Source organism: Sebastes fasciatus, chromosome 21 (assembly GCF_043250625.1).
Source record: "Sebastes fasciatus isolate fSebFas1 chromosome 21, fSebFas1.pri, whole genome shotgun sequence".
NCBI lineage: Eukaryota > Metazoa > Chordata > Actinopteri > Perciformes > Sebastidae > Sebastes > Sebastes fasciatus.
This window is the reverse complement of record NC_133815.1, coordinates 5126613-5151639: the sequence shown is the minus strand read 5'-3', so window position 1 is coordinate 5151639 and position 25027 is coordinate 5126613. Positions and strand designations below refer to the sequence as shown.

At 41.3% G+C, this 25027-nt stretch overlaps 1 protein-coding gene across 1 annotated transcript; it reads right to left on the bottom strand.

Annotated features, from left to right (window-relative positions):
* Positions 1-3167: 3167 nt before the first annotated feature.
* Positions 3168-24919, bottom strand: tnk2a (tyrosine kinase, non-receptor, 2a). Its single transcript, XM_074621436.1, has 20 exons — positions 24708-24919; positions 23408-23512; positions 17946-18171; positions 16468-16674; positions 16224-16373; positions 16019-16114; positions 15730-15911; positions 15439-15565; positions 15100-15246; positions 14151-14245; positions 13521-13715; positions 12493-12584; positions 11741-11785; positions 11396-11637; positions 9909-10112; positions 9180-9823; positions 8945-9080; positions 8171-8266; positions 6855-6982; positions 3168-5552 (listed from the first exon to the last, which is right to left on the bottom strand). The coding sequence occupies exons 3-20, from the start codon at positions 18123-18125 to the stop codon at positions 5546-5548; spliced, it is 2973 nt and encodes a 990-aa protein (XP_074477537.1). The 5' UTR covers positions 18126-18171; positions 23408-23512; positions 24708-24919; the 3' UTR covers positions 3168-5545.
* Between the last annotated feature and the right edge of the window lie 108 nt (positions 24920-25027).

The following is a 25027-nucleotide window of genomic DNA, read 5'->3' as shown; positions in this document are numbered from 1 at the left end:
TTATTATTATTATCATCATTTGACAAGTTGAGGCTGAGGATACTTTGTTGTTTAAAAAGTTTCTATGTAGATGATTTGTTTTTGCCCGTTTTCACCTTGATGGTGTGAACAAAGCCACCTGCCTGCAGAGGGTACCTGTACAAAGAGTGATTTAGGGTTAGTCACTCGGGAGCACCTGGTGCGTGTGCGCTCTGGTGCGGTCTGTCTCATCCTAAAAATGTGCAATTACTCAGTTTCTAATTGAAGTTATGAGGGCGTGTGTGTGTGTTTTGTGTCTGGCTCGCTCATTTCCTCTAAGATGTTGACCCTTTTAAGTTCTCTCATTAGAGCCCCAGTCAGGCATGGTTGCCTGTTTTCCGGTCAGCTCTGGCAGGAGCACAAACAGACTGTCCTGCAATCATTTGGAGCACGAGCAATTTTTACTGACACGTCATTCAACACCCATCACTCCATATGCTGCTGCCGATGTCTTGCACACTTGTTAGTTGTATCATTGGTATTGTATTATACTTCATATTGTTTATATTTTTGTAATATTTCTGTTCTTTTTATCGCTGATATTTATTATCTTTTATCTCATCATGCCTTATTTTATTCCTTGTAAATATGTGTGAAGTCTTTTAATATAATGCACCGTTTGAGGTTGATGCAACTGCTATTCTGTTGTGCTTGCATAATGATGATGGAGTTATTGATTGACTTATTGATGTTCCCTGAAATAGACTTTTTTTTAATTATTTCTATTGACTGAGAAACTGTTGGTTAAGTCTTGCTTCCCTTAGTTACTGTTGTTAAGCTCTCCGTTCTTGCGCTGCTTGTACACAATGACCTCAGGGTTCGGGTTCGGGTTAAAATGGTGGCAGATTTGGTGGCTTGAATGCATGCAAAATCAATGGAAAGATGCAATAAGCAAAAATGCCCAGGGTGGTGCAAATTGATGCAAGGATTGGATGCACTAGTTAACTAGAGACCATCTTGCGCTGTGCCAAATCAGACCATAAAAATGGAGGGCCAATGGCCCCTTCCCCACTTCCTACCCCCTACTACTGGTGCCATTGCTCAGATGACACCCATCTTCAAACTTGGTCTTCTTTTGATTTCAACTACACACCTGTAAAGTTTCGTTGACTGCATCTTGCACGGTTGTGGCGCTATCATGACATTGGGCCCAATGCATCACGTGACTGACATGTAAGTTGCAGTACCGCCGTTTGGCCACTACGAAGGTTGGGATCGACAACCGGCGCACTTCCTGGGGGCTTGGTTTTATCCAGCGACTCCTGGTCTTTTTATCAGCCGGGAAGAGAAAGAACGATCAGACCCGTTGCTGGTGTGAGTTCATCACAGTAGGAAACACACAGACATCGTAGCTTCAGAGAGAGAGACATCACTTACGCGACTTTTGGGTGTGTAGTCTTTCAAATTACGTATTTTCACAGTCTGATACCTTCAATAGTTTTACAACAAACTTTCTTGATTTGCAAAATTATGTTTTAAATAGACATTCAAACGGGATCAAAAAAAGAATTGTCTCTTGCCATCGACTACCGTACATATTTTTTCTGAAATAAGGTCCCATGGGGTCTACCGGAAGGGGCGGGACTTAGGCTCTCTATTGGAACAGCAGGTAAGAATCATTACCAACAAACTGACTTGACACGACACCTGTAAGCTTTGAACACACAAACAAAATATAACCTATTTTCTTATTTCCTGTTCACATTACAAAACCATACATAATCCCACATGCACACACACAAAAACACCCATTATATGAAGTGATTTTTGTGAAGCAGAGACGTGGTGACACCTCGCGGTTCCATGAGTCTCCGTATTTGTGTGCGTGAGACACAAAAGGTGCATGTGTATGAGTGTACGGTATATATACAGTATATATGTGTGTCCCATGCATCATCAGTGAATGTGACAGAGTGCTTACTGCTGTAGCAAATAAGTGCAGAGCGAGCGACCGGTGGAGTCCAGGGATCACACCGAGCAATCGGACCGCAATGCACTGCAGCTGCGATCAATTTAGGATGTGAGGGAGTGTGTGAGGGAGTGTGTGAGTGAGGGAGATGGGGGGTGGGGGAGGTGTGGTGGCCTGATGGTCCCATAATGGAAAGGTCACAGGTTTGATCCCTGAGGAAGCAAGAGACAAGACTTCCATTAGAGAAAGGACTCCTGCCCTGTTTGAACCCGTCAGTCTGCGCACAGCAGTTTAGTGACTAACAGGAGTTTTAGTAAACATGTTTAGACTTGAACTCCGGGACTTACTTCCTGTTTGAAGTCAACTACCATTTTTTTTTTTGATTTCAGATTGCACTCCTCTGATTATAATACAACATTTTCAAAGTGACATTGGAGAAAACTCGGTGCAATCAAGAATAAATTTGTTTATTTGTCAAAGCAATCAAAGCAAAAATGCAGATGTGAATATTTGGGTTTCCCCTTCATTTCCTCTTATTCACTTTTCAAGGTGGTTTCCACCGTTATGGACTGACTTATTAATAAATTAATAAATTAAATAAAAATCTAAATTAAATTAAATAAATAAAATTAAAAGTTTAAAAAAATGCATTAATAAAATAAATTAAAATATTGGTAATATTTAAAGTTATGTCAAATAGAAATGAAAAATAAATATAAAATGTGTAAAAGTGTAAAAGTCCACATTATATTCCTCTTCTTCTTTAGTTGGATTTATTTCCCCTCAACAGGTTTTATTTTTCCTTTAGCAGAATTGCATTAAAACTTATACTCTACGTAAATATTTAATAGATTTACGTTCACTCTAAAAAAACATAAAAAAATTATAAGGCATCCAAGCGAAACCTCAAAGATATTGTTTCTTTTTAAAATGTTTTTATTTCCAGATTATTTGATCATATTTATGCAGTAACGTATCCATTTATTTAGTCCATTATAAGTCATCTTTTGTCTTCTATACCCCCGTGGCAAGAGTTGTTCGCTTTGAGATCAAAGTTGAGACACAAGTCCTGTTTCCCCTGGGAAAACACTCCATCAAAACGACATTTTCTTGTGATTTTACAAAGACCACGACTATGTTGTATTATCTGTATGCTCATCTATGGAAAGGGCACGAGAGGAGACTTTACTGCTAGCTGTTTGTTTCAGATATTTATGAAATAATCAGAGAACACAAACAGTTTTGAAAAGAGAAAGACTCAAATTTCACTTTATTATAAACACTGGAGGCCATATTTGCATTTTTCATTAATAAGCTGCTCTAATGTTACAGTATAATGCAGTCGGCATCACATACAGCAGAGTGACTACAAGAGCTTACAAATGAGCATAAGAGAGAAGAATGTCTGGCAACAGCCCGTTGTCATTCCCAGTGCGTCAAACATCGATGGTTTTGTCACGCTGCTCGGAGTCTGGTAGCAAAGCACAAAGCACCCTTTAGCTTCTGTATGAGACGCACCGGGCTTTCAAGTAACTACAATGTAAACCAATCTGCGTCAATATTAGACACTCAGAGAAAGCGGTCGGGGAGCGTGGTGACGTAGTGTAAAGAGCGGGAAAACCCACGAAGGGCGGGTGGGACAAATAAAAATACCAGCCCAGTCACACAGCAGTTTGTGAAATAGTCACAAAATGTAATGTTAATTATTTAGCGTACATAGACAGGAATTTCCCATTTTTTTCGTGATGGTCAGCATGAAATCAGTGTCTAATAATTGTGAACCCGTGAAGTATAGAGAGCGGTGAACGCCGCGTAGGGAGAAGGTTGGGTTGGATGGGTGAGTCAAAAAACAGACTTTCACCCAGGAGGCCGCTGTTTGTGTCACGTGTGAAACCAGAAGTCAACATTGATTTATGTCACGCAACTTCCGTAGTTACGTTACCACACTTCCGGAGTTATTTTAACCCAGACCACGATCTTTTCCTAAACCTAACCAAGTCGATCTTTTCTTAAGCCAAACTAAGTAGTTTTATTTTGAAAAGACTGGAGCGGAAATTGACACATGTTGCTGGACGTTCATAGGAAAACGCAATGAAAATACGTCACTAAAAGTCGTGCTGAGCGTCACGAAAAAAAAAGTGGAAATTCATGTCTATGTACACAAATCAAACAGATTAAACTTCATGATTATTTCACAAATTGCCGCGGGGCGAGACCAACAATGTGTTGTTTGTCTTGGAGTTTCACTTCCACCATCTTTCAACCATCTTTTTTCCTTAACCTAAATGTTTACAACATTAACTATGTTCACTGCGACTATAGGGGAGCCTCATAGTTTGATGCACTGGGCTACCCAGTGCGTTAGAAAGTGACACCAACAGATCGTGACAAAGCGTCAGTATGTGACGAGCTGGGATGAAAACGTGTTGCTGGCACACACAGACGCAAACACAGAAACACAAATGTTATTAACATTTTTGCCACGTGTTTGACTTTTCTAATCTTATTGTCTAAGTTGTATCTCGAAGAAGAGAGCGACCTGTAACTGATGCTCTCTTACATGCAAAGTAGCTGCAAGAATGAACGATTAGTTATCCGTTCCCACCTCTGTTTAGCTGCTTATAATTAGTAACTGATCACATTCATGATCAACATCTGCGCGGACAAACACACACACTAAGAAGTTGGACGTCGGCTGCTATCACTACCTGCAGCGCTAAGAAAACGTGCACACATAGCCTACTTATTCAGGTGAATTAAGCACTTCAGCATGTGTTTATGATTATCATGCAGCAGTAATTCTCATAGGAAGAAATACTAAACATCAATTTTAGGTTAATTAAATATCTAACTTGTGGAGGTCCAACTGTGCCTAACACCCTGTGTTCATAAGGAGATGGTAGATATCTTCACATTTTTTGTAAATTTTTTTCACGTCTTTATAAAGCCTACAAAGCTTATGTTTACAACAACAAATGGTACATTAATAACACCTGATATGCTTTCAGTCCATATCAGTATCTTATCACTTCGCCAACTAGATAAATCTTATTCTGACCAGCAGTTAATGTGTCCTCAAAAATATCCGCTCGTGTGTCGACACACTCAGTAAAGTGCGAAACAATACAGCATCTTATCATAAAAACATACAACCATATCACTAGCTGACATTTCCCTGATTTGATATTCATTAACAGCAGAAAGGCATGGGCATTTACAGTGTTTAAACATAAATGTAAGCTTATGCGCACACACACCTTGACATGCACGCATTCACAGCAGACACACACGCCGTAGCTATCAGCGGAAACTTCTCATTATTCAGGTAATAATAATAATAATAATAATAAAAAAACATAAATGTTCAAGTAAATGTGAGTCATTCAACAAGCTGCCCTGTTAGCTAATGATGAGCATGCGTGTGTGTGTATGACACAGCAGGTAACAGCAGGTCTTCACAGTACAGTCTACTGCTTCATGTTCCTCCGTTCATTAAAAAGCATCGTCTCGAGGGCTCGGAGCGGTGAGTCATCCAGGCAGGTCAGTGTCGGCGCAATGATCCGAATAACATCAGGAACTCGTAAGCGCTCGATTACCGCTAAGTTTGTCCTCTTGAGGTCACTTCCTGTGAGACATACAGAGAGAGACGGCATCATACTGTATGTGCAGGGTGAGAAAATCTATTATGTAACTGCAAAATCCTCGACTGAAGTGTTTGAGGAAGGGAAAATTCAGATTTTTTTTCACCCAAATTTAGGATAGTGTAAAAGAGGAAACATTTAAAGTTGCACTGATAACAGTTTCTATAGTAACAATGCATCAAATTACTACCTTTATGATGTACCTGCAGGAAATTACAATCCTGTCTCCTACAATAATTGCATTCCCATACAACTAAACGGCGTTGTCAATTACGTTTCGAGGGAAACATAGTTTCTCCCGGATTACGGTCGCACATTTAAACACGTGGTTAACGTTGTAAATTAAAACAAAACAAACCTGAAAAAAATCTACTTGGTTAAGTTAAGTAAAAAATACGTCTGTCAAAGTTAACGTGATGATAACGCAAATTTGTTTTAACGCCACTAACTTCTTAGACGCATTAACGCAATTTGTGATTTTTAGGTTGTAGCGGATTCTGTTTTAAAGCCAAAGTGAAGATACTGGTATCAAATGAAACTACAAAACCTAAACCATGTCATACTAGCTTGTTGCGAAGCAGGCTAAGTAACGCTCCAAACTTAAGCTAAATTTTGGCGAGGAAAAACTGTCATGACCATTTTCAAAGGGCTCCCTTGACCTCTGACCTCCAGATATGTGAATGGGTTCTATGGGTACCCACGAGTCTCCCCTTTACAGACATGCCCACATTATGATAATCACATGCAGTTTGCAGCAAGTCAAAGTACCATTGAATGTCATTGGTGATAAGAGATACCAGGTCTACAAATAATGTGACCCAGAAAAATCACATATAAGGAGAATAAAAAAGGTCCCAAAATGGACCCCTGAGGCACACCATACTTGTTTTTGACAAAAGGAAAATGTCCCACTTGTTCTGCTTTCAAACAACCATCAGACTTAAAAATGTGACAACCAATAAACTGACTGAAGAAAACAATGCAAAACTTCTCAGAGAAGCTGTGACAGCATGTGGGCGCTCAGACAAAACAGCTCTTAAGAACACCAGACAGACGGGTCGGACGAGTCATCCCTTATGTGGTTGTGTTGTCAGAGAAACGTGGGAGGGTTTTGTAACTATCGCTGCATCAAACTCAGAAAACACACAGAAAACAGCTGCTACATACTGAACAGTATACAAACTGGCATTGTTTTTATTTCGCAGACTGACTACATAAAACTTACATAAGAACCTTTACAAAGTGGGCAGCTGTTTTTCTTGTTTTTTTTGTTTAGTTTAACTTACCTGTTTCGATGTGGTCCGTATGTGTCCAGCATGAGCTTGCTGGCCTGTTCCAGGTTCAGCTGGCAGCGCTGCAGAAGCTCCTCACACTCGGCTCTCGACCGCAGACCCAGACGAAACAACTGCTCCGTCTACAATACAGACAGCAAGATGACATTTTATGCACTGTCCTATATGTATTTTTTATAGTCCTGTGTCTGTTTTGGCTGGGTATCTGGGTAGAACCGATACAACAACGCTGAACTCTGCGTCCTCGCTGCTACACTGCTGCCTGCTTTCCACCTCCTCAGCCTCCATCTGCGTCAACATTTAATTGTTAGTGAATTTTGAATGCTTGTCTTTATTTAGTTTTTGGTTTCATTAACTGTTGTGTATCTCAGGCTCTGTCAGGGGGAGTTTTGTGAGCTCAGGGACAGTCTGTGTATCAAGCTTACTCAGATTTTGTCCAGAGCATCACATGAGTAGAGACACACCGCCAAAATAAAATGCGTACTGCTGCAATAAATGTTTAAATCTTTTACATTAGTGTTCTGTCGTAATTGCGTAATTGTTTCGTCTCCTTTGCTCCACTCATCCTTTTTTTTGTATCACCCAGTATCATCTACTTTTTTTGGGGCTGTGCTCTGTCATTGGAGCGTGTGTACTGTGAGTTTGGATGAGATCCCGGTATTTCCTGGGAATTTCTTGCCAAAATCAACTTTTGTGGGGAAAAATAGCTGTGGGAAATTACTGTATCCACAGTTCTGCGTTTCATATTAAACTTAATTTATGGTAATCACAGTTTTCCTTGTAAGAGAGTGCAAAAACGTTAAAATCACAGGAGAAATTTCTGCTCATTTTATATTTTATATGTTACAGAGGACCTCAAGCTCAGCTCCAGCAGGGGACCCCAAACTTCCCTTTCCCCGGGCCACATTCCCAGGCCAGTGTGGCGATATAATCTCTCCACCTAGTCCTGGGTCTTCCCCGTGGCCTCCTCCCAGCTGGTCGTAGCTTTGTTTGAGGGCGTGCCAAACTAGCCGTTAGGCAGGTATTATGCAAATGTGTTACTTGGTGACATCACCACGTTACGGAAGAAAGGGAAGGACTTTAATCAAGGAGAGTAACTCCCTTTGGTGTGGACTTTGGGCTTTGTAACTTTACAGACCTTTTACATGCACAAACGACTATATAACACACTAAAGGAAAGGGAAAAAAGCACACAAGCATAATAGGTCCTCTTTAACTTTATAGCTTTAAAATGTTATTTTACTTTTTTTGTTTTAAGCTACCTGGTAACAACATCTACTCAAGGACACAAAAGATGTGTAGACAGATACCTTCAGGTGATTTACGGCCTCAGGGACGCTCCAGTTGTGACTCTGCAGAGCTGCCAGACACTCCTCCAGCGTGACACCGTGCACCGCTCCTTGGACCTGTCAATCACACCATGAATTTATTATGAATGAAGGATTAGAGTTAAAAGACACACTACTGGACATGTGGATTGTTTGTATTTTCAACAACAGTAACTATCATATAAGGATAAAAAAAGTTTACCCGAATTTGTAAACAAAGCGTTGAACAAGTAGAAATGCTTCGTTTACAGTATTTACACAATTATTCATAATATAATAATATACGTAAAATGATAATTTAGTGAGAAAACACTCAGATTTACAGTTTTAATAAACTTGCTCAGTCACTTGTACAATAATTCAAATTTGCAATTCATCATCAAGTGCAACAGATTTTCTAATTAACCAAAAGCACTTTGAAGTTTGTGCAGTCAAATACACACTCCGTCCAACTGTGAGGAAACTAGTAATAAAGTTAATGATGTTCTTAATTTAATCCTAAATTAACATAAAAACAATCATTCATCCAGACAGAGGAGGAACAAATGATAAAGTTTGAGAATGATGAGAATCTGCTGCTTATAAAACTAATGATTAATAAGGGGATTTAATTGAAGAGGAACTTTTAAATGTTATCAGAAAGCTACGTGACTGATTTGTCTGCGTGTGGCATTTAAGAAAATAAAGAACAATTTGATGATATTTGAATAAGGAGGAAAATGAAAAAAAAACACATTTCATTTTCCTCTCCCTTACCTGTGCGACACTCTGCTCCTGTTGCATGCTGGGAGCTGCAGTTCCCCCGTTGTTGTTGTTGTAGGAGGAGTTTGGTTTGGCGCCGCCGGGATGCTGAATCATGGGTTTGACTGCCGCCATATTGGCTGCTCCATATCTGAAACAACATATGGTTTATTATTAATAGGGAGCTAGATCCAGGACACCTTGCTGGCTAACCGAACTAGTTGGACAGTGTTTGATATCAGAAACACACCTTTCCAGAAAAGCTGGTCGCTCTGGCAACGGGGCGGGAGTAGAGTTCTGGGAGCTGTCAATCAGCGAGGATAGGCCACGCCCCTCACGAAAGGCGAGAGGATCCAGTAAGGAGCTGGATGAGTAGGAGGAACCACGAGCTACGGGCCGTGAGGAATGTGATGTGGCTTGAGTCTGGGGGGAAGACGCGTTGGAGGACAGAAGGGGACCCAGGAGTCCGGAGGAGCGGCGTGGGGAGACGGAGAGGGGAGGAGGAGGCAGGACAATGGGGTAGGAGGACATCGGCGGCACCAGCGGGAGTGGAGAGGAGGAGCGGGAGCCCGGCTGAGAGTAGGCGTGGTCTCTGGGTGGGATCTGAGGGGGCGTGTCTACGTTGTCGCCCAGGGAGATGGAGCTGGAGCGCGCCGGCGGGTGGGCGGTGCGGGCGGTGATGTTGCGCTTGGAGGGACGCAGCGGGGGGACGGGGCTGCGAGGAGGCAGCACGGGACGGTCCTCGAAGCAGCAGGAGAAGGACGAGGTGGAGGTGGGGGAGGGAGGAGGCAGGTAGATCTGTCGGTGGGGGCCCAACGGAGCCAGGGGCAGAGGGAGGGGGGAAGACGGGAGGGAGCGGCCCGTTGCCATGGGAACCTGCAGCTTCACCATCACCTGCACCCACAAAGACAGACAGAGAAGTATTAACATGTGTTTGTGTTTATCGTCACGGAGAGAGAAAAATCATCACTTTCTCTACCTCTCTCTGTAGTTCTTGGAAGAGGTCAGCCGACTGCGACTCGCTCCTGCACGCCATAGTGGCGCCGGGCGTGACCGCGGTCTCCTCAGTGAATCCCTTGTTGATAGACCGCACCTCCTGGTCCTCCGATTGGTCCTCGAGCTCCGTAGTAACCTCGTCGTACGCCGGCTGAGGGAGAGGCCAGTCCAGGATGGACGGAGTGTCCTTAGGATGAGAAGGATGGAGAAGGTGAGAGAGTGATGAGACAAACGACGCGAGCTTGTCGAGGGCTTGTTCGACAGCAGAGATTACAACTAAACAACTTCACAAAAGGCAAAGATAGCAACATTTTTCGGTTGCAAACATGTATAAACAACATATCAGAACTCCATCCAAACTCTAGCTTAGATGAGATGATTGAAGGAAGCCAGAAGATGAGAGAGAGAAAGAGAAAAGAGGAAAGGTTCCTGTGAAACCCAAAGTGAACCACTAAAGCTTGAAAATGTGCAAATGATCAATCAATGAGCTCAAATCCATCACAATGCACCCGCCCTGGGCTCATCAAAGGACAAAAGTTGAACCTATTCAAGACATTTCTTAGCCAAAGGCTGAAGGCTGGACTTCCTTTCAGAACACGAATGTGCGAGGTGGCCTTTGACTTGACTTTAAAGGTTACGTAATGCCGGAACACAATTGCGTTCTGCGTGTGTTGGCGTGCGACGGGAGAACCGGAGGGTCAAAAGGTAGCTGAGATCACCAGATCAGATGGGACATCATGCGTGGGAATGTAAAACTGCTCGCTATCCTGTGATTGCAGCTGTGACAATGAATGAATGTGAAACAGTATGTGCTGCTCCAGAAAATGTTCATCATCCTTCCCTTCAACCGCAGCGAGATTAATGGTTCAGCACACCGTCACAGTGAATACAGAAAATACTGTCAACAGCTATAAGAAAAAAACTATTTTTGCCGTGTTTTCTAGGAATAAAATGTTCTATAAATCAGAATGAATGAACAAAGCACTCAGTAGAAACCTTCAGAATACAGATAGGAATGAAACTGGAAGGTTTGGTGGATGTAAGTGCTGCTGAAGTGGAGGTTTCTGGCTCAGAGTCTGAGAAAACGGCCTTTAAAGATATGGATTGCAAAATTCCATACATTTTGAAGACACTACAGGTGAATCAGGTAAAAATATAACTAACAGATACCACCATGAAACTTCCTTTTATACAAGTGTTCTGAAATGTTATGTTTAAATATGCAAAGTAGGCATTATCTAATGATAACTTTTTGTGAATTTAGGAGAAATCTGCAGACGCAAATAGACAAAGTATTAAAATAAACAGCTAAATGTGTATTTTGGATGTTTTCTTTCCACTAGTCTGAAAGAAGACGTGTTACGGAAGCAAAATAACCCAGAATCTAGAGATTGATCAGTGCATGGGAAACGAAAGATGAGTAGCTTTTACTCCTCTTAAGTCTTTACAGTGAAAGTATTTTTACTGCACCTTCAGTGTGTCGTCATCCGGCTGCCGCGTCTCGGTGAGCGGCGAGGGCGTGGTGGAGCTGAAGCTGTCATCGGTGAAGTCGATGAGCGACACCTCGCTCTTGGCCGAGCGCACGCCGCTGGACCCCTCCCACGGTCGGAGCTTCAGCCCCAGCGACACTCCCAGCCTCTTCAGCCCCGACGAGGTGCTGGTGTCGTCGGCGTCGTCGTCGTAATCGTCCATCACGCAGTCGTAGAACGGCTCTGGACACACAAACACACACACACATGTAAACGCCAGAGTCAGGAGACAGAAGCTTGTATTTAAAAGGACAGATTGACACAGAGGAAGAAGAGAAACACTTACTCTTCAACAGGACGGCAGGTTGAGGCGGACGAGGAGGAGGTTGCTCTGATGAAGAGAGTTTTAGGCATTTAGTTTACATTAAAATAACAGAAGAATGATCTCAGCTTTCTACATGAATGTGAGCTATATTTACTGTAATAAATCATAAAATGACCATTACATGTCTTCAGAGATTAAGGAAACATGCTAAATTAAAATACTCACTTCTCTGACAACAATGCAACAGACAGTTCTCCTTTGAAATTTCAATTCGTAAAATGTTTCCTGTCAGTGTTTTACTATTATATCTGATGTTTCTGGATTCATACTACTGCTGCATTAATGTTGCATTTTACTGCTGTAGATGTTTGTAACTCCTTTATATACCGTTGGCTGGTTTAATCTACAGCAATGCATCATGGTCTATAAGATCATCATATGTTTGTGGCATCAATGTCCTGTGAGAACCACATATCTCTAAACTTTTCATGCATTTTCCAGCTGTTCCAAGAGGGTTTTTAAATAGTTTATGTATCTTAAGATGTAGGGGATTTTTATCAACGCATAAAGGAACACACAAAAAAAAAAGAAACTGTAATCTGAAAAGTAACTACAGCTGTCAGACAAATGTAGTGAAGTAAAAAGTATAATGTTGCATAAAATGGAAATACTTAAGTAAAGTACAAGTAACTTAAATTTGTACTTAAGTACAGTACTTGAGTAAATATATTTGGTTACATTCCACCACTGAGTCTACAGTATGTGTTTCTTACTCTTGGAGCGGTTGGGGAGTTTGGTCGGCCTCGGGATGCCCGAGTCCATCCCAAGGACGTCAGGAGGGTCCATGGGGTTCCCCAAGTACAGACTGGAAGGGAGCAGACAAGTACATTTGATTTAAAGTGGCAGTAGGCAGGATATTTTTGGCATCATTGAGCAAAAAATCCATAATAACCTTTCAGCATATTGTAATTCAAGTGTTCTGAGAGATAACTAATCTACTAATCTCGCCTAATTCAGCTTTAATGGAATAAAGTTGTAGTGATGAATTAATTCAGCATTAGTTTATATGAGGAATATGTTTATATATGCTGTAGGTGAAGTGACAACTGAACCTATTATTTCTTGTCCTACGGCCACTAGATATTATTTGTTATGTTGCTGCCAGTAGAAATGTTGATTTGAGCATTGAGGCTTTTTTCTATTCTTGCAGCAGTTACTCAACAAGTCCATCATCTGTTGGTGAACTGACGCACTGCTGCACTCCAGTGGAGAGTTGCAGTACAAGCAGTACAACAGCACATGGTTCAAGCTTGATACTATTGACAGTATATAGTCATATACATGTACTAGAGTTTGTTGCTAAATAGGTGTTTTTCGTTTAATATTCACTTTATCAAAGGTAAATTTGTCGTTCAAGGTAGATCTGAGGGGGTCAAAAGATAATTAAAGGAATAAGAAAGTAGCAATCTGTTACTTTTACACAACGTTATGTTTATTTATTCTGATTTTTCTTTATTATTTTTTTGCCTTTTTCTTGCAAAATATTTGAATTTGTTCACCCGGAAGCTGAGAGTTTATGACTACACCAACAACCAGCATGAAAGTGTGGAAATAAGCACAGATGAACCTCAAATATCTGTGATCACACGGGTTCAGCCTGCAGCACGCTGTCTGTTTTCCACAGTTAATGGTGTTTTTGTAGTTGGACATTATAACGAGAGGGAGGTCTGAATCTTACCACCATTCCATTCCACTGTTTTAAGTCACATTATATAAATAAAACTAAGTGAGTATCATTAACCTGTCGATGCGATCTGCATGTCCCCAGCTCCTGTGAGGGTCCGTGTCTCCGTGTCCGGTGTGGATGAAGGAGTGTTTGAGCGGTTGGCTGATGTCGTGGGCGGACAGACCGGCAACTGACGTCACCACGTGACGCGGAAACTGACCGACACGCAGCGTCCCCTTGTTCTGACCTCGCCACCAGAAGTGCTCTGCCCTGAAAACACACAAAGAAGATAATGAAGAAACTACCTTCTACTCTGTTAACCACATGACATGTTGATTGTTTGTATAATCCGTATCCTCACATTCAACACAATTTAACAATAGCGAGACTTTCCCGAGTGCAACACTGTCACATGAATACACTTGTATAAATCAAGCAATAATAATTGTTGACTTGTGGGTTTTCATTTAGGCAGCGCTACACACACAAAGAAGCCACAATATTTCTATAATGAGTCAGTAATTGCAGTAATTTTCCACAATGCGAGGAATCCAATGTCAACAAAAGATGCATTTGTTGTCTTGCAGGAATGACCTTCACTCCGAGTATGCACATTACTTTCAAAACCAGTAACGTTGTTAAAACACTGCTTTGTGTACAATAATTAAATGGCATTCCTCTGCATGTGTTGCACAACAAACTGACCTTCCCTCTATGATGGTGATGACATCGTTCATTTTAATCTGGAGTTTGTCGTCCTCCTCAAAGTCCTGCAGAGCTTTCATATCCGTCGGCATGGTCTGCAGAACACGTAAACACGTACAGTTAGAGAGTCTGATGATTTATTACTGGCACCAGCAGGATCGTTAGAGACAAACACGTCATGTCATAGTGTATAATGGTGATTTATTTGTTTCCACTCGCTTTCCCTTTATTGTCCTTTGTTTGCCCGGTGCATCACTTTGCTGCCAAACTACTTTGTGGAGCAACGAGAACACATTTAGTGGTAAATATGATGTCGTGCAAGATTTAGATTGATTTTTTAATGAGTTAGAAAAATCAAATCTCTTATTTGTATAATTAAAGGGATAGTTGGGGTGAAGTGGGGTTGTATGAGGTACTTATCCATAGTCAGAACAGTACAGTAGATGGCGGTCGGCACACAACAAACTACCCGATCGAGGCAGCGGTAGACTATCAGCTCTCTTGTTCTGTGAGGTAAAATTACTGTTTTTTTCAATGGAGTCTGATTGCTTTGGCGAGAGCATAGATGGATACAACAACTGATATTGATTTTTTTAAATGTGAGCCTTTCTTTTAGGTGTCTAAAATGAGTTTTTCTGCTGCCCACGTCCACAGCAGTACATTGCTTTGCTTCTGTACGGTAACTCCTGTCTGTTTCTCCAAGCTGGGGGCGTGCCGACTGTCATCTACAGTAGGTAATACACTGACTATGGATAAGTACCTCATACAACCCCACTTCAAAACACCTGAACTATCCCTTTAGAGGTATTTCTGTGGAGTTTATGAGTGGAATCTGATTGAGTTTGTTTAAACAGAGATGGTTCAGAAATGGTCGTGTCTAGAAGGTAACCCACGAGTTTGGGAAACTCTCGTAAGATGGATCTCGTTTAGACTAAAACTACGGTGCTACCTCCAGCAGGAAGTCTCTGAGGGCGATGAAGGTCGGTCTGTCCTCAGGTTTGGGGCTCCAGCACTGCAGCATGACGTTGTAAATATCCTGAGGACAGTCGTCTGGTTTCGTCAGCCTCTCGGCGTCCACGTCCACCTTGTGGAGGATCTGTAAACACACACATAAATAACAGAAGGATCATTATTACCTGGTGGATTTTTATGAGAAGCTGCAATTGTTTTGTGCGTTAAGCTTTTTCAGAAAACATAATATGCAAGAATATTATCCAAAATGTGAATTTCTTCCTCCCTGAACTTTTATGCTAAACTATAAAAGATGTGCGTGTGCATATGCATGCACCTGGCTCCCATTAAGGCCCAGCCACGGCTCCTGTCCGTGGGTGAACATCTCCCACAGAGTGACCCCGAACATCCAGGTATCAGACGAGTGAGAGAAAGTACGAGACTTCAGAGACTCCGGAGCACACCTGGAGAGAGATGAGGACGGAGACAGAGATACAGAGGAAAAGAAAATGTCAGAGAGAAAGAAAAACTTTGGAGAGCAACACCAGAAGTGTCTGAATCACTGGAGTCCGGCTATAAAAGCTACAAACTGACACATTATTTAGTGCGACCAGGACGCTCTTCTCACCATGGGAAAGGGATCTTGTGGCCCTCCTCCATGATGTATTGGTCGGTGTGTGTTGGCAGCGCTCTCATCAGGCCAAAGTCTCCGATCTTCACCGTTTCATTGGTGGACAGCAGAACGTTGCGGGCGGCGAGGTCCCTGTGGAGGAAACGCCTCTGCTCCAGGTAGGCCATGCCGCATGCCACCTACACACCCATTCAGAGTCAGAAAGAATGAATACAACGGCTTGAAATTGAGGGTTTATCATTTCCAGTTCCTCTTGTGTGTTTTATCTTGTTGGTGTTGAACTGACCTGCACGGCGTAGTTACACAGAGAGGAGATGAGGATGTGACCCTGACGCTTTCTCAGACGATCCAACAGAGAACCCAGAGGGGCCAGCTCAACCACCTACACACAAACACACAGGAAATGAAACACTCCACTCATTATTATCATTTATCTAATTTGTGTCTACTTTTGCATGAATACTGTACGTTTGAGAATTAATGTGTTTTACCATCTTCATGGGCTGTGTGAGGACGATGCCGTACAGCCGGATGAGGTTCTGGTGGCTCAGCGAATGCATGGCGTTCACCTCTCTGATGAAATCGTCCAGACCGTCAGAGTCCAACACACTGGCCTTCAGACACTTCACCGCCACCGACAACTAAGAAAGACAGACGTTTCATAAACTCTGCGCAATCAACGCCATGTCATGTGTTTCCTTGTTGGTGTTTCCACTCTGTGTCTCTGCGTCTCACCACTCTGCCGTTGGGTCCGGTCCACTCTCCTCTCCGCACCACCCCAAATGTGCCGTCTCCCAGCCGCTCAAACAGCTGCAGCTCCGACTCTCTGATCAGGCAGGTGAGCGAGGCTGCCGGCTCGCTGTTGGCCGGTGCCGCGCCGGACGACGCCCCCTGAGGGACGGGCTGCTGGGGGTCGGCGTCGGGGCGTTTAACCGGAAACACCTACGAGTCCAGAAGCAGATTTATTTATGCATCCAAGGGATAACATGGAAAAGTGACAACACCTATTTCCAAAATGCAGGATAATAAGATGACAAATACATGTAACTAATAATATAAATATATATCATAATATATATTAATATTAAACTTAACACTAAAATCTTAACACCAAAACTACATCAATACAAACTACATCAATATACCTTAAGTTAGAATTCCCGTCACAGGGGAAAATGTAGTTTATTGTTTGAGACGGTGACTGGCAAAGCAGCCAGCTTATTGTTTACTTTAAAGATATTAAAACCTCTGCAATCTCACTATATGTTGCTCTGAATAATGTTGTTATTAATATGTTTCTTTTAGGGAACGTCGCAGTCCTGCAGACGGCGGTAGTCTTCAATTTGTTCCATTAAGTGTTGCCTTTTACTAAAATATGAGCTTAACAAGCTGCTCTGGTGTTTTGCTAAAATAAAAAATATATACTGTATGTATGTATGTGTCATTATATAAGATCCATTTAACATTTATCCATTTCTTTAAATATACACAGTCACAGTTGACAGTCAGTTTAATATGAATAAGTGTAATTTATCTCATTTGGCATTCAAACTTTTGTTCAGCAGGTGGTGAGACATTGGGGGTTACGGAGTCAGAGAGTAAAATGTGATATTTAACTAATCACTGTGAGGACATTTTGAAAAACTGTCTTTGCAATGAGCAAAATATTTGTATGTGTGTGTGTGTGAAACAAATTTCAAAACGCTTCAGTTGAAGTGTAAGTAAGATTTCACTGATATAGGGCGCCATGCAGTTTTTAATTTACTTGAGACTTGATGATTCTCTCAAATCATCATTTGGTCACATGAGGTAGGTATGGGTTACCATGGTTACATGTCTCCAACCGGCAAGGAGGCTCTCAGGAAGTGACGTGGTAATTACTGCTCAGTGTGTCCAACTAGACACATACTACTGTTTATTCACACAAAAGTATGTTGAACGATAGCACACATGTTGAGTATGCAGTGATAGTGCTAGTATATGATTTCGGACACTGCCTATGTGTGTGTGTGTGTGTGTGTGTGTGTGTAGATGCACTTGCTCAAGTCCAGGGACTCGAGTGGCTGCTGAGCTGCTGACTGGCACTGCAGCAGTACCTCCTGCGGATCCGCGACGACTCAATCACGCAACTCTTGTCTTCCACTTTGAGCTACTTCAAGACTGAAGGACCTGGATAAGATCGGAATGGACGCCCGGGTACGTCCTATCAGTACCTTCTCCCATTTTACTAAAGACTCGTCTTTAGTAAAATGGGAGCAGGTACTGATAGGACGTACCCGGGCGTCCCATGCCGATCTTCTCCAGGTCTTCATTCTTGACGTAGTCAAAGTGGGAGAGTCGCGTGACGTTGAGCTCGTCGCGGATCCGCAGGAGGTACTGCTGCAGCTGCACATCTGTCAGCAGCTCCAGCAGCCACTCGGTCCCTTCCTCGCACTGCATCTGCACACACACACACGCACACACACACACGTTTACCTTGGGTTACTATACATGTGAGGACAAATCGCCATCGGTGCATACATACAAGATTCTGATTTGAACTGTGTGTTTAGTAAACAAGTGATTGAGACCATAAACTCATGTTTACAATGTTTACTGAGGTAATAAATCAAGAGAGAAGTAGGCTCATTTTCTCATAGACTTCTCTACAATCAGACTTCTTTTTGCAACCAGAGGAGTCGCCCCCTGCTGGCTGTTAGAAAGAATGCAAGTTTAAGGCACTTCAGCATTGGCTTCACTTCTCAGGCCACCTAAAATGAGACTTATGTCCCTTTAACACACCTATACCTCATGCAATCACATGATCAGCACTCAACCAAACATGTTAACACTGATCACGGTTTCAACTCTCTACTCATTCAAAATAAGAGCGTGCTGTTACTGCAGATAACTTCATCCAGGATTAACACATCAACACATCAGATTAGATGAGAATAAACAGGATTATTTGAGCCGGTTAACAGCATGTTAGGCTGAAGTACAGGGCCCAGCAGGTTGGGGACTACCGGACTAAACGATTCATTTAAATTAAAACAAAAAGGACTATATGTAGTCTGTAGCTGCAGCTCTTCCATCACCATCAATACACACACCCCATCACAAACACACTTGCATCCTCACACAGCATCTACACACATACTGTAATTACAGAGAGAGAAGAAGAAGAATCACTGCACGTCCATCCACAACTTCACATTTTACCATTTGTCCCCCGCCACTCTCTCTGATCCTCCCGTCTGTCTCCTCTTCGTCCTCATCCTCCCCCTCCGCCTCTCCTCTGGTGTAGGGGAGTCGCTGGTACATATAGCTCTCCCCCATGCTGGAGAAGCTCCTCTCGTCCTTCGCCTCCTCTCTCTCTCTCTCTCTCTCTTTCTCTCTCTTCTTTTGGCTCCTCTTTTTCTGTCTAGCTGCTATTCAGAGGAGGCGTTAGCTCCGAGTCTAGTTTGCTAATCTCCTCTCTGCTCCATGACCTTCCTCTGCTCAAATCGATAGGCGCATGCACACGCACGTTCACCAGCGCACCGGGAGGCATTTGACGCCACTCTCTCTCTCTCTCTCTCTCTCTCTCTCGTCGTATCACCTAAAGCTATCTATGAACTCTCTCCAGCTTCCCTCCCACCGGGTCTTTCTCTCCCTGCTGACTCACGGCTTCCTGCAGCGTCGGACACCTCCATACTTCCCTTTCTCTCTCCATCTTTTGCCTCGCTCCTAGCTCTCCATCTCCTCTTGGCTCAGCAGCCGAGCCCACCGTCTGACGATAAATAATTCAGCAGCGCTAACAAGAGGATGAGAGGGAGGGAGAGGGGAGAGATCCTGGAGGAAGGAGGGGAGAAAATGTAGATACAAATAGGTGGACAGATGGATGGGTAAATGGATGAATGGCCAGAGAGCCAGACAGACCTAACAGGGAGACAGTTCCCAGCATGCATTTGATAGATGAAGACATGGAGATGATACATCAACTCAAACTAGCAGAACATTTCTGAAAGATGGAAATATGATGTGGTGAATTTGAGAAATCAGCTTTGAACTGATTTCAGGATCATTTTTAAAGAAATGGTTTCATTCAATAATACATAGCTTGTTTAATTACTGAAGTGTTTAATCAAGCAGTGTGGTTTTATATCATTGTAAATTGAGTATTGTTTGGGTTTTGAAAAAAACAAAACAAGCAATAGTAAGACATAACTTTGATACCTGAAAAATTCTTATTTTTAGTTATTTTGGCATTTTCCAAAATTTTCTGGCCTTTTTTAGAATAAACAATTGATCAATTAATTGAAAAAAAAATCCACAGATAAGTCAATAATGAAATCAATCATTACTTTAAACCTTAGATCCGTTGTTTAAGACATTTATCAGGATAAAAAGTCAAACCGTTGCTGGTTTCCGCTTCTCAAATGTGAGTATTGCTGCTTTCGCTGTTGGTTGGACAAAATAAGCCATTTAAAGATGAGCTCTGGGAAATCATGATCAGCATTTTTTCACAATGTTGTCACACTTTATAGACAAAATCATTAATTGATTCATCGGAATAATAAATGAGAATTTAAGCAATAATGAAAATAAGTATTATTTGAAGTCCTTTCCTCAGCCATGCTAACGGTGCGGCTCTAGAGATGGCGTTATCCATCTGTTGGTTGGTCCACCACTTTGGTCCAGACTGAAATATCTCAGCAACTCTACGATGGATAGCCATGAAATTTGATGCAGGTGACATTCGTGATCCCCTGACTTTTGATCTAGTTAGGATTACACATGCACAGTAATACACATGTTGGGCTTTTTAAAGATAATTCAGATATTTTTGTTAACTAAACATCTTGAAAATGGGAGTGTTTATAGGCAAAAAACCTTAACTAAATTAAAATAAAAGGTAAGAATTACAAACCAGTGTATAAGAGGGTTTTAAACAACATTTACACCATAAAGTATGATGATAATAATTTCAGCATATATTGAATGAATAAATAAAATGTGAAAATGTGAAAATGTGAAAATGTGAAAATGTGAAAGTGTGTAATTCATGTTGATTGTGGTGAAGCCAAAGATAATTTTCCACATCGTGAACAATGAAGTTTCTTACTAAAATTTGTGAACATGCCACATCTAAATTGTCTAAATACTTCTAGATCTCCTCTTCATATTCTCTGCATCCACATCTTCTCTAGATTTATGATGGATAATATATTTAACCTGTAAGGGATAATGTACAGCGAGCCGGTCATTGTTGTGAAAGAAACCCCGACAGGAAGCGGAGGGGTGCAGCATCGCCCTGAAGGGGATTCTTTCACAACATTGACCCGCTAGTTGTACATTATCCCGCTTATTACACGGCTACTTACTAAAGAAATCAATAATTTGACACAAAAACGGTCCTCCAGAGTCCAACATCAGAACTGCGCCCATAGCAACGGTCTGTTATACATAGCAACGGTCTGTTATACATAGCAACGGCTGCTATAAAGAAATAACAGACCGCAGAACTCCGTGATTAACCAATCATAATCGAGTATTCAACAATGCCGTGTAATAAACTAATACATTCACCTCAGTAGTGCACAGGGAAATATGACCTTAACTGAATCTTTATCCCTTCATTTTAATTACATGGATTGTTGCAGACTCCCAAAGCACATATTAAACATCAAGACTGCCCATTCACTGAGCAATAATTTAGTTCTCGTCAGTTAAAGCTGATCCAGCTGCTTGCACTGAACTCTCCTGTGAGCTTCAATCAAAATATAATCAGCTCAATTAGCTGTCGTACTGTAAGAACTAATATGAAGGTGACTTGTGAAAATTCACAATGTGAGACGTTGATTTTTAGCTTCTACTGAGCATTTAGAAACAAGGGTGGAAGATAATAAAACACAAATAATGTACGAGTGTAGATTCATTGAGAAGGAGAATGACATGAGTGAGATACGGAACCATCACAGCTCTCACCTCTCTCAACATGTTCAAACAAAAGTTGCAACAAGTCATAGTTGACTGCTGTACTTGCTGACCAGCCCTCACTTCTCTCTCTCTCTTCCATTTTTACAAAGAACATCCAGTAATCCGCCTTTTTTTGTACATAGTGTTTATTAATTTACCTATGCTGTTTTTAGCCATTTTCTCATGTGTTTGTCATACTGTATTGTATCTGTGCTGTTTGTGTCACTTGTGTGGACTGTGCTACTGCCTCTTGGCCAGGTCATCATTGTAAATGAGAATTGGTTCTCAATTGATTTTACCTGGTTAAATAAAGGTCAAATAAAAAATAAAAAATCACCACTAGTGACATTTGACGGCTAACCGGCGCGTACAATATATAACGCCTGTACATTTCACATGTGTGTGTGAATCTGTGGCCTAAATGAGCACAAAATCAGAGCTTTCATCTCTCAGTGTGCTTGAATTTTTTTATCGAGGGCGATGCTCTAAATATAGGAAAGCTAAATTTAGCTTCCATTCAGTGTCATCCATGGAGAGAGGAGCGGAGCTGCTTTACTCTGCTCTCATCTCGGCTTCACATACCTGAGATTCACTCAGATACACGGATGTTTCCCTGCATGATGACGATTTATTCTGCATCTCTGTTTCTGGTTTTCTCCATTCACTGCCCAACTGATTTGACCACTGAGTCATTAAGGACTGCAGGAAAGCAGCGTTCCTGTCATTTTGTACATTTATAGTTGAATTAGAGCATAGAGGCAGAGAATAAAGTGGAGAGGGAGCATTCAACAGCAGCTGATGCTGATTAATTAGACATTACTAGTAATAATAAGCAGTAATAATTTATTTCGGCCCAATTTTCCATAAGGAATGCACATAATAAAGAATAAATAACTATAAGGCATTAAATTAAATCCACACGGTGAATGCAAAATTCATATTCATATTCAATTTACTGTCTTATATGATGAAGAAATACATCACATTTGAGAAGCTGGAACCAGATAAAGTTTGGCATTCTGACTTGAAAAATTTCCTGAAGAAATGACTAGATTATCAAGATAGTGGGTGATTAATTTTCTATCAATTGACTTAGTCAACTAATCGTTGTGTCTCTAATGTTTACCCAATATATCCGTCATTAAAAGAACAATATTCTCATAGAAAATATACAACAAGAAAAGGATGTTTTGTATTCTTTGGCGAGATTTAGTAGATATACTCCTCTTGTGAAAATTCAAATTTGCTGGTAAAACAAAGAAAGGTTGCAACTAACGATTATTTTCATTGTCAATTAATCTGTCAATTATTTTCTCGAATAGTTGTTTAGTCAATAAAATGTCAGAAAATGGTGAAAAATGTCGATCAGTGTTTCCCAAAGCCCAAGATGACGTCCTCAAATGTCTTGTTTTGTCCACAACTCAAAGATATTCAGTTTACTGTCATAGAAACCAGAAAATATTCACATTTGAGAAGCTAGAATCAGAGAATTTGAACTTATTTTTCTTAAAAAATTACTCTAATTACCAAATAATTGATTATCAAAATAGTTGCCGATTAATGTAATAGTTGAAAACTAATCAATTAATCGTTGCAGCTCTAAAAGAAAGCGTCCGAGGAAGTTTTGGTGCAGATAAAACCATTACAGGCAGCCAGTCTTCTCTGCAGTAATCACATACAGTGTGTGTGTGTTTAACTGGTCTCATACAGTGTGTGTGTGTTTAACTGGTCTCACCCTGCAGACGTCTTCTGGTGGATCAGGAGTTTAAAGCTGCAGTCAGGAGTGACTGAGGTCACTGGAGGTCACCTGGAGGAGGCCATGGACGGAGACACCCCACATCTACACACATACGGAGAAGAGGAAACAGCATTTATTATGAGAAACATATAAAGAGAGTCTAAAATTATTAATTTGAGCAGCTGAAGAGAACTGAATTGAAATGAGAGACAGAGATCAACTTAATTATTTTCACCCAAATGATTAATAAACCAAAACTAAACTCGAGCTCAAAGTTGTCGAGTCTCAAGTCCTTGAGTCCAAGACAAGTTATGTTATGTCTTCATAACCAAATTGCACAATTGAGTGCTGACCATAAAGTAATTATGTCTTCTGTTGAGATTTGAATGTTTCCGCATGAGTCAAGTCTAAATCAGGGTCTGTAACTACAACCGAGGGCACTGAGGTCACGACCTCTGTATCTTTTATAGTCATTTCTTCTGGGTTTTTAGCAACCAGCGAGGTGTTTATATTCTACAATTAAAATTAAATTGATTTGCAAGGTTTTGAGACTCCTGCATCTTCATCAGAATAAAAAAATCAACTTATTTTTGAGGACACAGTCGTGTTGAAATGATTTGTTTACACTGTTATAGGCTTGAAATCATTGCAATTATTTCCTTTTTTTCTCATCAACACTTGATATGACTGTACGGAGCCTTAGACGTCCTGAAAGATTATTTGTTTTTATCTTGTGCACACAATTTATAATCTTTTGATTACCAGATAATAAAAAAAAATACATAATATTTTCAGAAATTTGTAGGATTTCTCCAATGAGAACTTTTTTTCCTGAGAGTGTGCAGAAAACTATGAAATAAATCAAAATATTTCAGATCTTCATGTTGTGAAATAAAAACATAATAAAAGACGATTTAATTTAATTTAATTTAAAATCTTCTGTGGGTTGAGATGGGAGTCTAAAATTCATATTTTAAAAAAGGAAAATATTAGTTCACAACAATAAGCATCTACATGGATATTTACCATGTTGAAGGAGGAGATCTATTCACCTCTAATGAATAGATTTTAATTGATCAGGCTGCTGCTAAAGCTGATTATAGCCTCAGTCACAGTTAATTATCCACCTGCCTGTCAGTCAGTAAACACCTCACCATCACAGTTCCACTCCTCAACACAATAACTTCATTTTATTTATTCATTTATTGCATTTTCTTTGGTGCAACATGTCGCATCTTCCCACATACAGAGAGAGAAACAAGCTGCCAGAAAGAAACACAACCTCCAGGATACCAACCTGTGCAGACGGGCTTTGAAGGAGACCAGTCCTCCTTTCCTCCGGTTCTTCCTCCGGTCCTTTCCTCGCTCCCTCTGCCGGCTCTCAGCTGCTGCAGCCCGGCGTGAAGCCGCGCTGTTTACCGGGGGATTCGGTTAGATTCCTCGGATCCGTTATCGCTCTTCTCTCCGTTAATTCCGGGACGCTCCTCAGTGCGCCTGTCTGGATGTATGAGCGTCACCGTGCGTAACATCAACAATGAGAGAGAGAGAGAGAGAGCGGCTGGACAGGAAGTGCCCTGAATCACCAAAATAATTGCACTTCATGTTTGGAGGTTCAGG

What these genes read in the sequence shown, in the direction of transcription:
- tnk2a (XM_074621436.1), bottom strand. Translation starts at nt 18,125, where the DNA reads ATGTGCAGCTGCAGCAGTACCTCCTGCGGATCCGCGACGAGCTCAACG. An exon ending in CATGCAGATCGCATCGACAG is followed by an intron (nt 12,585 to 13,520) that starts GTTAATGATACT and finishes GCTCCCTTCCAG; the next exon opens with TCTGTACTTGGGGAACCCCA. An exon ending in TCCAAGAACTACAGAGAGAG is followed by an intron (nt 9,824 to 9,908) that starts GTAGAGAAAGTG and finishes TTGTGGGTGCAG; the next exon opens with GTGATGGTGAAGCTGCAGGT.